The sequence below is a fragment of the Peromyscus californicus genome, unplaced genomic scaffold, assembly GCF_007827085.1.
Source record: "Peromyscus californicus insignis strain IS unplaced genomic scaffold, ASM782708v3 Scaffold_16__1_contigs__length_79575227, whole genome shotgun sequence".
In the NCBI taxonomy this organism is placed as follows: Eukaryota; Metazoa; Chordata; class Mammalia; order Rodentia; family Cricetidae; genus Peromyscus; species Peromyscus californicus.
Genome location: NW_026294458.1, coordinates 72,044,524 through 72,057,500, shown reverse-complemented (window position 1 = coordinate 72,057,500; position 12,977 = coordinate 72,044,524). Strand labels below are relative to the sequence as shown.

The 12,977-nt window shown below is 38.6% G+C and overlaps 1 protein-coding gene across 16 annotated transcripts in view; it reads left to right on the top strand.

Moving 5' to 3' along the window:
• The window catches only part of Synj1 (synaptojanin 1), a 79,194-nt gene that overhangs the window by 35,678 nt on the left and 30,539 nt on the right, over positions 1–12,977 (top strand). For 6 of the 16 annotated variants that reach the window (XM_052741132.1, XM_052741130.1, XM_052741126.1 and 3 more), the window contains exons 10-15: positions 102–183; positions 2,276–2,428; positions 5,130–5,286; positions 7,465–7,488; positions 10,007–10,198; positions 11,910–11,994. In XM_052741132.1, the coding sequence (XP_052597092.1) occupies positions 102–183; positions 2,276–2,428; positions 5,130–5,286; positions 7,465–7,488; positions 10,007–10,198; positions 11,910–11,994 (693 nt within the window). Of the gene's footprint in view, positions 1–101; positions 184–2,275; positions 2,429–5,120; positions 5,287–7,464; positions 7,489–10,006; positions 10,199–11,909; positions 11,995–12,977 lie in introns of all 16 variants that reach the window. The other 10 variants (XM_052741136.1, XM_052741129.1, XM_052741124.1 and 7 more) reach the window with 3 other exon arrangements.

Genomic DNA, 12,977 nt, shown 5'->3' with positions numbered 1-12,977 from the left:
AGAGAGGTAGGTACTCAGCTGTAACCATCTCTGTTGCTGTCCTTCATTGATGCTTTCTTCCTCTACAAACTAGCCATGTAACTTGATTGGAACTGTTGCAGGTGCCAGAGTGGTACAGTTCGAACAAACTGCTTGGATTGTCTTGATAGAACAAACAGTGTGCAGGCATTCCTTGGCTTAGAGGTAAAAACAAACAAACAAACAAATGCTTGTGCCATATGCATCCTGAGTGCTTTTGTAAACCTGTTTCTCAGTTGTATGAGTGATGAAGCTAAGCCTTCCTAGAGACTTCTGTTTCTTCACTTCTTGCCTTTCCCCCGCTCAAGCCCTGTGGTTTAACGCTTCCCTTCATCTCTCTTCAAATGGTCTGATAGCTGCCACCAGTTTTCTCCTGTTGTTCCTTACACTCCTGGTAGACACCTGCTTGGGTAATGCAGTGACCACTGCTTTTTTGGCCTTTCTCTTGAAACAGTTTGCATGGATCTGAACTTTATGTTGATATTTTCAAGATTTTATTTTAGGATGTTGAGAATCTGTTTTTACATGTACATTCCTATAGGGTTATATTTTTGATAGTTTGTAAATCAATCCAAGTGGGCGTTATCAAGTCCGTAGCTACAAAATCTAATTAATTAATTAGGAATCAGATGAAAATGCCAAAGCTAGCCAAAGTGAAAAGTGACCAGGGTTTCCTTTAAGGCCTTTAGAAGCTTATTTATTTATTAGGTTTATTTTACTGTTATTCACCAAGCTCAGTCTAGTATAGACACAGTCTCAGCTACTCAGTAAACCAGAGCAACCCCGAGCTTTCCCAGGTCTCCCCTGCCCAGTGAGTCAGGGCCAAAAGGAGGTCGTGAACTCACTTTACATTAGGTAGGACGTAGTTTTCAAACTCTCTAAAGACTCTCAGTTAATGATCTTAAATTTGGCCTGTGCCTTAGTTAATTGCAGACACTCAGCTTCTGTCTCAAGTGAAAGTCCAGTTGTATAAAGTTCTCTGGGGCACAGATATTTTATATAAGTAAATAAATTTTACTGTTTTGACTTTTGTTGAAACCTATCATTGACATTTATCTCTTTTTCTTAAAATATGACACATGAGATGTGAAAGAAGGCAGGTTGTAATCAGATGAATTCACATGGCTCAGGTCTGGTCGAAACCCAGGTTTTGGGTGACTGGATGTTTATTGGATCTGCCCAGGCTTAGTGAAGTTCTTAGACTTCAATTACCAAGTGTTCATTTCCAGTCTGTGTTAGTTGACTCTCACTATTGAAAGTGTGACATGAGAGTGTGCCCCTCTCATACAGTTGGTTAACCACTTACAAAATAACTTATAATGAAGTGAAATTTGTTTTTCCCACTTCTTCCAAGAGTGAAAGGTTTAACCTATAAAGGATACCCTGGGGGCTATTTTATGGCCCACGTGAACACAGAACAACTCTAGCGTAAGCCTGAGTAATAAAATGATCCTTCTGAGGGGCTTTTATATATCTCTAAATCTTTTGTAATTATAGATAATTACTACACCTAACAGATACGAAGGAAATGTAAATAGGAAGGAGTTCAGTAAAAGTGCAGGAGTCAGTAAGAGGAACAGACATTGCTTCCATGCTGCTGGAGTCCAAGCTAGAGCCATACCGAGTAAAGATCAGTAGCTTGTGTAATGCTTTTATTGCCTCTGGGATGGAGGGTTGTTGCCCAAAGGCCCTGTCCACTTGATCCCCCACAGTTCTTCTATACATGCCATCAGTGTAGACTCTATCCAGGAAGAGCTGCCATGACCTTTTCATTGCCCTTCTTCTCTTGCTCACCTAACCTCAATTACCCAGGTTTCCAGAACGAAGTCCGGAGCGTAAAGGTAGTGCGTATGCTTTTGTGAACTTGGTACCTATTTCCCTGTTCTCCAGCATACTGTGAATTAGCTAGATTCTCAGTGAGGGAGGCAAACTGTTCCGACTGCAGGGATGGCTACAACATTAATTGAGGGACATTACTTCTTGGATTTCCAAATTCACAGTCTCTTTTGAATCTACTGAAATGACACTTTACCTTAAAAAAACTACAAATTTTACCTTAAAAATTAAAATGGTAGTAAACATAGCCCAATAAAGTGTTAATACTTTCAGAATCCTGTATTTATAAATTTTAAGTTTAATTCTAATTGTTGTAAAAAGTCACATTACAGTGATTATACATTTAAATATAAATAATATATTTATATAAAAATATATTTAAATATATATTTACCTTAAATATCCTCATTTATCCTTCCAGATGCTAACTAAACAGCTGGATGCTCTGGGCTTAGCTGAAAAGCCTCAGCTAGTGACTCGCTTTCAAGAAGTTTTCCGGTCCATGTGGTCTGTGAATGGCGATTCCATCAGTAAGATATATGCAGGCACCGGAGCCCTTGAAGGGAAGGCCAAGGTAGATCCAAAGCTGTCATAGCATTAATGTCATCTCTCTCCTCTCTGGAACGTTGAAATGACTTTTAATAGTAGGTTTTAAGTTAGCAGGAGTCTGGTAGGGTTGCTGCCTCTAGCTTTCGTGTCCTCTCTGATCATCTTCCCACAGTAGTAGATTCTGATGATTAAATGCAGCACAGGTAATTCTTTAGTCTTAAGTGTGCTTTTGGAGATAATCCATCGTATATGTCCATAGATATTATTTTATATGGTTTAATATTGTGTATCTTACTTTTTATATTGTTTATATTGATTTTAAATAAGATTTTAAAAAAGTTCATAGTCCTGATAAATATCCTGCTCATTGGTCTCTGAGTCCCCTGCACTTGACACAGTGCCTCTATTTGGGAGTTATGTCACAAATAGTGGATGGACATACAGCCCACCACCAATTTATGCGAGAGTGCAGCGAACCCAGTATTACTTGGGCTTAATTGTTAACTTTGTACTTTCTGCTTGTTTTGGTTTTAAAAGGGAGCTATCATTGGAGTAAAGGGTGTGGTGTGGTCTTAATATGATGCTGAGTCTCATCAGGACTTGTAGCTGCTTGTGTTATCTTTAGGTTACTTTCCCATTTGGTACTTGGCCCTTGTTGTGGGATTTGGAGCTATGTATGTTTTATGATTCTATGTACTTCAATATTGTTTAACTCTTTAAGGAACCCTGGCCTTAATTTAACTTACCCAAAATCTCTACAATTCCTCAAATTATTTCTGGATAAAAGTGAGAACATTTAGCTAGGCGTGGTTGATGGGTGATGTCATTCTGTATGCTGTGAATGTGTTGCTCTGATTGGTTGATAAATGAAGCTGTTTGGCCAATGGTGAGGCAGAATAAGGTTAGGCGGGACATTCCAACTAGAGAGAGAGGAAGGAGAAAGACAGAGCAGAGGAGATGCTGCTAGCCGCCACCAGGAGAAGCAAGATGTAAAGAACCAGCCTCGTGTCAAAGTATAGATTTATAGAAATGGGTTAATTTAAGATGCAGGAGCTAGCTAGCAAGAAGCCTGCCATGGCCATAGTTTAAAAATAATATAAGCCTATATATGTTTATTTGGGTCTAAGTGGCTGTGGGACTGGCAGGTGAGAGAGATTTGTTCCGACTGCCGGCCAGCCGGGACACAGAAAAACTTCTGACTACATATGGTGGTTCATACCTATAAATTCCAGCATTGGAGAGGCTGAGACAGGAGGATTGCAACAAGTTCAAAGCCAACCTAGGCTATATATCGAGTACCAGGCCTGACAAAACCTAGTTTAAAACAAAACAAAACAAACCACCAAAACAGTCAGCAGTCAGCAAAAAGAGAAAAGGTTAGCCATTTTCATGGTCTCCTGAGCAGTAGCACAGCAGCTGAGGTTCTGTGAAGAGTATTCCTCATCTCAAGTCTATGTTCAGTCTGCTCCTCTGCCGCAGGCGTCAGCCTCACCTCAGATAGGGATGTTATAGGTCCTCACTCCCTAAACACCGCTTTCTTTTGAAAACCTGAAATTGCTTGACTTCATTTATTCCTTTTAAATAGTATGATTTGTGTTATTAAAATCTGATTCTCCCACTGTTGCTTTAAAATAGTCTTTTTTATGTGCCTCTGCCTTTGTTTCTGCTGCGACTAAGACAATATATGTACAGAAGTTGCATATATTTTCAGTATGCTTATCTTTAACATAATGTATAGATACGGAATCTTTATATATTAATATTAAATATACTAGCCTGAATTGAGCTAAAATCTAATACCTGAACTGCTCTTTCTTTTCCTTTCTTTCGGCTCCTTTTGATTAATTGCCTGATAATGAATGGTGAGTGTTCTTTTTTCAATAACATCATTTTATGTATTACATGACAAAAATAATGATTTAATGCCATATTACATTTGGTGGCATATAAGAAAATTGGCTCCTTATTCTGAAATTTGGCCTGTAATTACTGTTATTTTTCAAAGGGATGAAAGAAAGTTACATATTCCAAACCAAAGTTATTTTTGACAGTCAAAAGTCTATAGGATCAAAATACTGTCTGATAGTATGCCTAAGTGAAATACCTGTTCATTAAAAGTTGTAATCAACCCTCTCAGAATTTGAATAGGTATTTATTTTTTAGATTTATATTTGTATAAGCAACAAAATATCTTTAATGTGTAAACTAAAATTTTTGTATTTATATTTATGAGATGTAATTACAAATTTATTTTTTAATTAGACCTTTGATTTTAGGTTTAGTTTTGTTTTTAACTAGCATTAAATTATTGGGGAGCAATTTCACTTTTAAGTATAAAAAAGTATTTAGAAGGTTTTCTAAGAGTTGTAAGTATCATTCTTTGTCTCTACTGCCTTTCCTCATTCAGCCCATCCCCACATTTAAAAGTTATGATGTAGAAAGGAATCTTAATTCAAATAAATATACAATCAAGTACTTACTGCTCAATATATTATTCGATGGAGTTGTGGTGTTTAGTTTATTATTTTCTTTGTGCAGACTGTAAGGGAGAAGTTACAATTTAAGGCCTTTCAATGTAGTTATGCCTTTAAAAGATCATTATTAGGACCTTTTTAATACTAGAATTTTATGAAATCAATTTAAAAATTGCAGAATACATATTGAGTAAAATCAGCAGTATTTCGAGCAAGGGCCCATGCTCCTTTCTCCCACAACAGGCTGGAAAGTTGAAAGATGGTGCTCGCTCTGTCACCAGGACCATTCAGAACAACTTCTTCGACAGCTCCAAGCAGGAAGCCATTGATGTTTTGCTCCTGGGGAATACTCTAAACAGTGACTTAGCTGACAAAGCCCGAGCACTTCTAACCACTGGAAGTTTGCGTGGTATGCACACTTAATACTTTACTTACTTCATTTTTTTATAGTCCTAGAAAGTCCAAAAAAGTAAGTGTAAACTTAACGACATGAGTAGTTTTTAGGCTGTCATTGATTTATAGCATTTTGGAAGGGATTTCTGTACAAGTGGTTTTTTTTGCAGAAGTATTCTCCAGTTAAGTTTTTCTCTTGTCGAGTGTTAATGCTATTAGTAATACTTAGCCACAGACTGGCTGGATTTTTTTTCTGAACACTATGTGTACTTTCTTCTGCAGATTATGACTGGGGGCTATATGTGCTATATGTGCTGCTAACAATCCAAGGCAGGTTTCTATACAGTGAAAGCTAGCACTGAGAGCATTTGGTAACCCAGTTAGATAGGCAGTGCTTTATTGAGAAAGGCCTTTATCTGTACTGGTTAATTTTTCATGAACACCACAGATGTTTCTGTAACCACCTTCTAACTTTGGTTGTTATTATTTGAATCAGTATAAGTCATAGTAACAGTTTAAAGTAATATGTGTTATTGGCCACTAACTGCTATTTTCTGTTTTAATATTTGACATAAATATAAAGTAGCCTTTTCTCCCAAGGTAGCTTTTTACCTTTTATTGCATATCTTTTACTAATGTTTAAAAAAATTGGAACTTTTCATGTATTAAAACATGTGATCGGTTGGACCTCCTGCCCCTCCCCAGCTTTATTGAGGTATAATTGACAAGTTCAGTTAGCTTTCTAGTTCCATTCTCTCCCATTAGGACTATAGCACTGTGGGCTTCTTTTCCTGTTAGCCCTAAACCTTCCAACACACACTCTCCACACGGGGAAGTTCTTAGAATTTTTAGTAATGTCCTCTTGAGACGGCCCTACGGGTGATTGTAGACTGTCAGATTTCATTACAAGCAGCTTCTCAGGAATGGGTAAGCAGGCATGGGGGCTGGGACCTACTCAAACTTAAAAAAAAAAAGTCTGATGCTTACTACATCTTCGAACTTCAGACTTACTGATTTCTGTTTTGTCACCTCTCTCCACCTGTGCCTACTCTGATGTGGAGGCATTAATAAGCAGCAATTGAAAGTAAGTGTGTGGAGGAAGATATGAAGCAAAGAACCTCAATACCCCCCCCCCCCCAGGATAAGCATCAGGTGTCTAGGTTCCTGCACATCCCACCATGCTGTGCCTCTCAAAGCAGTCGGCTCCACTGCCATGCTCGTTTTGAGACTGAGAACTTGGTCCATTGTGGTTGATACATTAGGTAATGATGTGAACATGATGCTAATTTTGCATGAGCTTATGCTTGATTTTGCTGGCAAGCAACAATAGGCAAATGCAGAAAACTACTCAACAGAACCAATATGGGTTCAGATATATAAAACATACATACCCAGGTGCACACACCTTAAACACCTTCCCTTCTGCAGTTCACCATGTGCTTCGAGCCAGACCCACCCACATCTGATGTTTCAACTTCCCATCCATTTTCTAATAACCCTTCTGCTACCATTTACAATTGCTATGCCCTTTTCTACAAGCCAGCTTCATATTTTTAAAGATGTAGTGCTTTATATTGTATAGTCATGCATTTCATAACCATTTAATGTACATAATACTATGCTGCTTTTAAAATTAGGTTCCTTTCTTCTTTGGTGTGTCACTTTTGACGTTTTTATGTGTGCTGCCCCAACCTCACTTTTCCCATAAGCCTTTACAGCCATGGGACTTTGCATAGTTTTATATAGTGTAGTTGATGGTTTTAGAATGCACTTGTCTTGTTCTAGCTGAACGATGGTACTTCTCACCTGGTGAGTCCCAGAAAAGAAGATTCAAAGTTATGTGTTAAGACATACATTTCCATGTCTTTGGTGTCCTTCAGCCTCTTAGATTTTCACACACACACACACACACACACACACACACACACACACACACACACGAGCATCTGGAAGAGGAGGACCTTCACATCGTGAAGCAATGGACATCACTGAGTCAGTGCAGACACATGGGTTTGTATCAGTTATTGTTATTTATTGTCTTTGGTGTTATAGCTTCAAAAAACAAATTCAAGCTGTCAACATGAAAGAGATGAGTAAGGCTATCTCAGGATGTCCTTCGGGTGACACGCCAGGCCTTAAATGTAACTGGTTGTTTTACTAATGACTCTTTGTTTTCTTCTTGATGCATCCATAGTTTCTGAACAGACATTGCAGTCAGGTACAGTATAGAAAAATCAATGTATACATAAAAGCAACCTTTTCTTTATTTTTCTAAAGTTGATGTTGTGCACAGACAGATATAATTTTATCTTCATGATATTACAGGATAAATTAGTGTTTTGTTTTACTCTGAATAAAAACTTTAAGTTTGCAGAAATTAAGTACTTTATTCTGGAAGAAATGTACAGGATTCTTTGTCTTCTGCATCACAGGCTTCTGCCAATGAAGGATAATTCAGCTAGATTAAATTTCACTTTATATTTCCTTGAATGTTATTATTGTTAGATCCTGCTCTTCATAGGCTGCAGAAAAAGGTCTAAATGTGGCTATTTTGCATTGATTCAGATAGTGCCCATGCTGTTTATAACCACTCAGCATTCGTTCTTTTTCTTTGTGGATGACTTGTTTTCTTTAACTCCAGACCTGCACTAAAATAAGATCTAAAACCTGTTCACTTTAGACAACAGCATCAGTTCTGTTCACCAAGTCAGCAGGTGCATTGGGAGCACTTGATACAGCTCCTCTGTTTCTTGCCTGTGTATTCATAGGAATTTCGTCTCTTCGTTCTCTGTGGTTTATGGTCTTGTCTTTAAAGGTGAATCTGTAGCAAACAGGACAAAGCAAAGTCTTGCCAGAAATTTAGCCAAAAATAATATCTTCTCTTCCCCTTCCTAGGGTGTTTTGCCTGGTTACCATTGTGACTCTTCTGAGAAACTGTTGCTTTTTGTTTTAAAGGAAGTGGGGAGGGAGCACAGGCTCTGGGTTATATAACGAACATCATTTCTGTAAGGGTATGGTGTTTAGAGACAGATATCTGTGGTTTTAGCAGACTTATTTCTTTAAGCACATTAAGGTGCCAAAACATGTTAAGAATAAACTAGGATTATGCTTTACCTTCTTATTCTATTTATAAAGTGATTTGACCTTATTTATTCAAGCAAGATGGCAGGCTGGTTTTGTTCACATGGCATTACTGTTTTGCTCACTTCTTTAAGTTGTACAATCACAGAATTGACACCTTGGCATTTAGTAGATTTTAAATGGTGTTTTCACAGTGATAATAATTTTAGTTTAAAGTTCAGTGATATCCCTAATAATAGAGAATAGTCACTTTATTGACAGGATACAATAAATGGTCTGTTTTTGTTATCACCAGTCACCTCTATAAATAATTAAATCAGATAGGAAGAGGTTTAGAAGTGTACACATCTGCTCACAAGACAATGGAGTGTAATGAGTCTTTCTCTGTCCCGCCAGCCAGCTCCCAAATAATGGCACGGAGACTTATTATTAATTATGAAAGCTCAACCTTAGCTCAGGCTTGTCTCACTAGCTCTTATAACTTAAATTAACTTGTTTATATTAGTCTACACTTTACCTCATGTCTTGCCCATCCTGCTTCCTCTATGCATCTTGCTTCCCTGAACGCCTAGATTCTTCTTTCTCTTTCTCTTTCTGCCTGTGCCTCCTGCCTAGCTATTGGCTGTTCAGCTCTTTATTAAAGCAATCACAGCAATATATCTTCACACAGTATACAAATATCCCCCCCCAACAATGGGGACATGGTTATCATCCAAATAAATCTTCAGTTCCTTCAGGGGGGTCAGAGGTCAAAAACTACATTCATGATACTAACGTTTTACCTTTCCCAGTCCCAGTTGCTCAGAATATTGCTAGTTTTTGATATCATAAAATAATAAGTAACATAGTAAGGTGATATTATTTGGTAAAATATGAAAGATTATATGACAATAAGGGAGGACAGTGGTCCTGAAAGGCATAGTGCAGTTTTAACTAGGGGGATCAGAGGAACCTTGTTGAACAGCAAAGAGCTGGAGGAGGAAGGGATGAGTGTTGCAGGCTGTGGGAAGTGCAGTCTGACTGCTTTGGAATAGGAGCAAGCCTGAAAAGGAGGCAGTGCCTAGTGGTGAGTGAGCAGAGGGGCCAGAACCGAGGACAGAAAGAGCAGAGACCCTGCAGGTCACTGCTAAGCACTTGAGCCCTTCTCAGTGAGCTGGGAAGCATTCGGTAGTGATTTCATGTGAGCCTCTCATTCTCTTCCCTAATGCTCATCTTTGTGAGGGAGCCATTGTTCATCAAGCCACCTTTCAATAGTTTGAATCTTAAATGTAGATGTTTTTATTATTTTTGTTTAGGGAGAATAAAACTTATATTTTAACCATACTCTTAATAAAATTGTAAGTCATTTGCTGTAGGTTTTATGTGTTATAAACCAGTACACCATTGAACCAGAGCTGGTCCCCCTGCATGCTTTGTGTTACTACAGTCATTCTGTAACAGTTTTTATGTTCAGTCTTTACTTTCATTATTCTGTGTGGTTATTGCCTCCGGCTGGGCTTGGCATTCAGAGCGGATCTCTTTCTTGTGCCTGCGCATGCTCTTTATTTGTGCTCGTGACAATGACTGTATTTCCAGATACCCTCTGTTAATAAAAAACACTTTTGTGATGGTTTACTGCAGTTTCTAACGTTCTCTTGCATCTTATTTTCCATTAGCATCTTCCAAAGTCTTAAAGAACATGTGTGAGAACTTCTACAAATACTCAAAACCCAAGAAGATTCGAGTGTGTGTGGGAACCTGGAATGTGAATGGTGGGAAGCAGTTCCGCAGCATAGCATTTAAGAACCAGACGCTCACAGACTGGCTTCTTGATGCTCCCAAGTTAGCTGGCATCCAGGAGTTTCAAGGTTGGATTTTTATATCAAGGTTTAATGGAAGTCCTGACTGCAGTATGACCCTTCACTAAGTTAGGAAAGAGACTTGGGCTTCTTTTGTTAGTTTTTAAGCCAATATTTCTTAGGTCGAGTCTGATAAAGTCTTACCTCACTTTTTACTTCTGGACATTTTCTACTTCATAAAAAACAATGGTGGAGCTGGGTTTGGTGGCTTACCTCTGCAATCCTAGTACTCTGGAGACTGAGACAGGAGGATTGCTCTAAGTTCTAGGCAAGCCTGGACTACACAGTAGAACTTTGACCCCTAAACAAAACAAACAAAAACAAAAGGAATAGAACATTTGAAAATCTTCTTTTTTTTTTTTTTTGCCAGTTGTTTCTCAGAAAGTCGTGATCCATGTATAAATAGACATCTTTGAGGGTAGCCACACATACAGGAGAAACTACTTCTGCTTTTATTTGAGTAGACAAGAACCAAGATTATTAGTTATTAGTTGATCATTTGTATTTTATTTTTCAAGCCCAGAATGTTCCGTTTTCCAGGATGGGTCATGAGCAATTTTATAGACATTATATTAACTTGATTGTCCAAGGGGCCTGGAGAGGAGGTTCAGAGAGAAAAGGGCTTACTGCTCTTCCCCAATGGGGCACCCGCACAGACGTGGTGTGCATAAGCCACACAGGGCCTGGAGATTAAAACAGATAAAAGAAGAAAGTGCTGGGTTGCTCATGGCGGATACTCTGGCACCATTTCTTCACAGCAGAGCCTTCCAACACTGTGATGGTAATTAGAATCAGGAACTTGAGAATCAACTCCAGCTTCCTTTAACAGTAGTATATAATGACCAATTTGACAGTGCTATGTACAGGAACTTGTACGAGATACCAGTTTTCCTTCTCAAGTAATTTTTAATCAGTCATGTCTTAGCTTTTGGAATTTTCCCCAAATATTTTGTTAAAATTGGGCCCTTTTCAGTTACATTAATCCAAGTTGGAAATAGAAATAATAATAGACTGATTAATAATAATAAAAATGTTATGATAGTTGTGTTTTTCACATATTTAATTCTCACAGCAGACCCATTCCACTGAGGCTGTTATTCCAGCTTCAGAAAGGAAAAGCCTAAAGCGCAGGAAGGCCCTGCAGCCAGTGTGGCAAAGGCAGGAGCTAAGATCGTCATTTGGTCCTTGTCTGTGTGTCGGACTGTGTCTCACATGTGGACTTGGACAAGTGACTTAGCTTCCATACAGCCCCGTTTACACACAGTTTCCCGTGTGTAAACAAGGGGCAGGAACTCTGCCTTACCTCGTGTTGTGTGGTGATGGGAAGGTGTGGCTTTGAGTCCTGCACACAATCCCAGCTGGTAACGAACGGGCTTGGGTCACTTTGTGGAGTAATTCCTTTAACTGCAGCTTTGCTTCACTCCACCTCCGAGAAGTGGTTGTTTCTCTGCTTTCAGTGGTGCATATCTTAAGTTGTTTTCAAGTGATTTTATTTACTTCTTAAGGAACTTAAAAGTTATCTTAAATGGACTTAGGATATCTTAGTAGAAAGTAAATTTAAAGTAATGTAGCTCACTGATGAAGCTTTACTTTTAATATAAATGTGGTTAAATTGGAAACACAAAAGGGTTTTTATGTGATCTGAGATTGTGTTTGATGGGGTGAGGTTGCCATTTGACCAATGCTGTATTTAAAGGTATTTTTTGATGCTTAATTATAGATAAGAGAAGTAAGCCAACTGATATATTTGCAATTGGCTTTGAAGAAATGGTGGAGTTGAACGCTGGGAACATTGTGAATGCAAGGTAAGCTCTCCCGATGGCAGCACGGGAGGACAGGTAAGGAGTTGTCACCACGGTGCTGACATTGGGGAGATATGTGGAAAGGACTTTGTAAACTGTAAATAGTATGAGGATCGTTCTAAACTTCAGTTGATACTATGTTAGAAATTAAGACTGAAGATTACAGATATCTGATTAAAAATAATAGGAACAGGCAAGATGGCTGTTCTCCAAACGTGATAACCTGAGTTTAATCCCTGGAACCAATCTAAAGAGTAGAAGGAGAGACAAGCTCTACAGAGTTGTCTGTGACCTCCACCTGTGCACTGTAGCATGCATGCCTGTGCACATACACATACACTAAGAAATAACTTGTAAACAATAGAGATCCCATGACAGTTAACATAATCTCTTTTTTTCTTCTTCCTTAACATTTTTAAATTCGAAGTTTACTGGGAAGCATGGTATTGTTTTGTGGTTTTTATTAATTGCTTAATGTCTGCATTAAGATAACTGGATTATTACATATACTTCATGTACTTCCATATTGTTATGCTTCAGTATTATGAGTGAATTATGTGAAGAAAAACCACATATATATAGTTGGAATAAAACAGTTTAATAACCTTGCTAGAAAATGTCTCCTCAGCTAGGTACTACATCAAAACTCAGCAAGTGGTAGTACCTCTTAAAGACGAACCGGCAGTCTTGAGACTTTGCTGTGAACTTTAAAAAGACGCATTCCTTCCTGTGTATGTGACTGAGTGTTCAGTCTGCATGTATGTCAGTGTCCCACCCGCGGACACTGCCTGCGAGAGGTCAGAAGCAGGTCAGAGTCTCAGAGAACTGGAGTTCCACCCCGTGGGGACTGGGGACTGCACGTGGGTGCCCTGCTGGAGTGGCCAGTGCTCTTAACTGTGAGCACGTGAGCGGCTTGTGCTCTCCTTGTACTAACATGGTGGTCTTTTACCATGGCGTGATCTGTGTGTTGGTCATTTAGAAAAAAA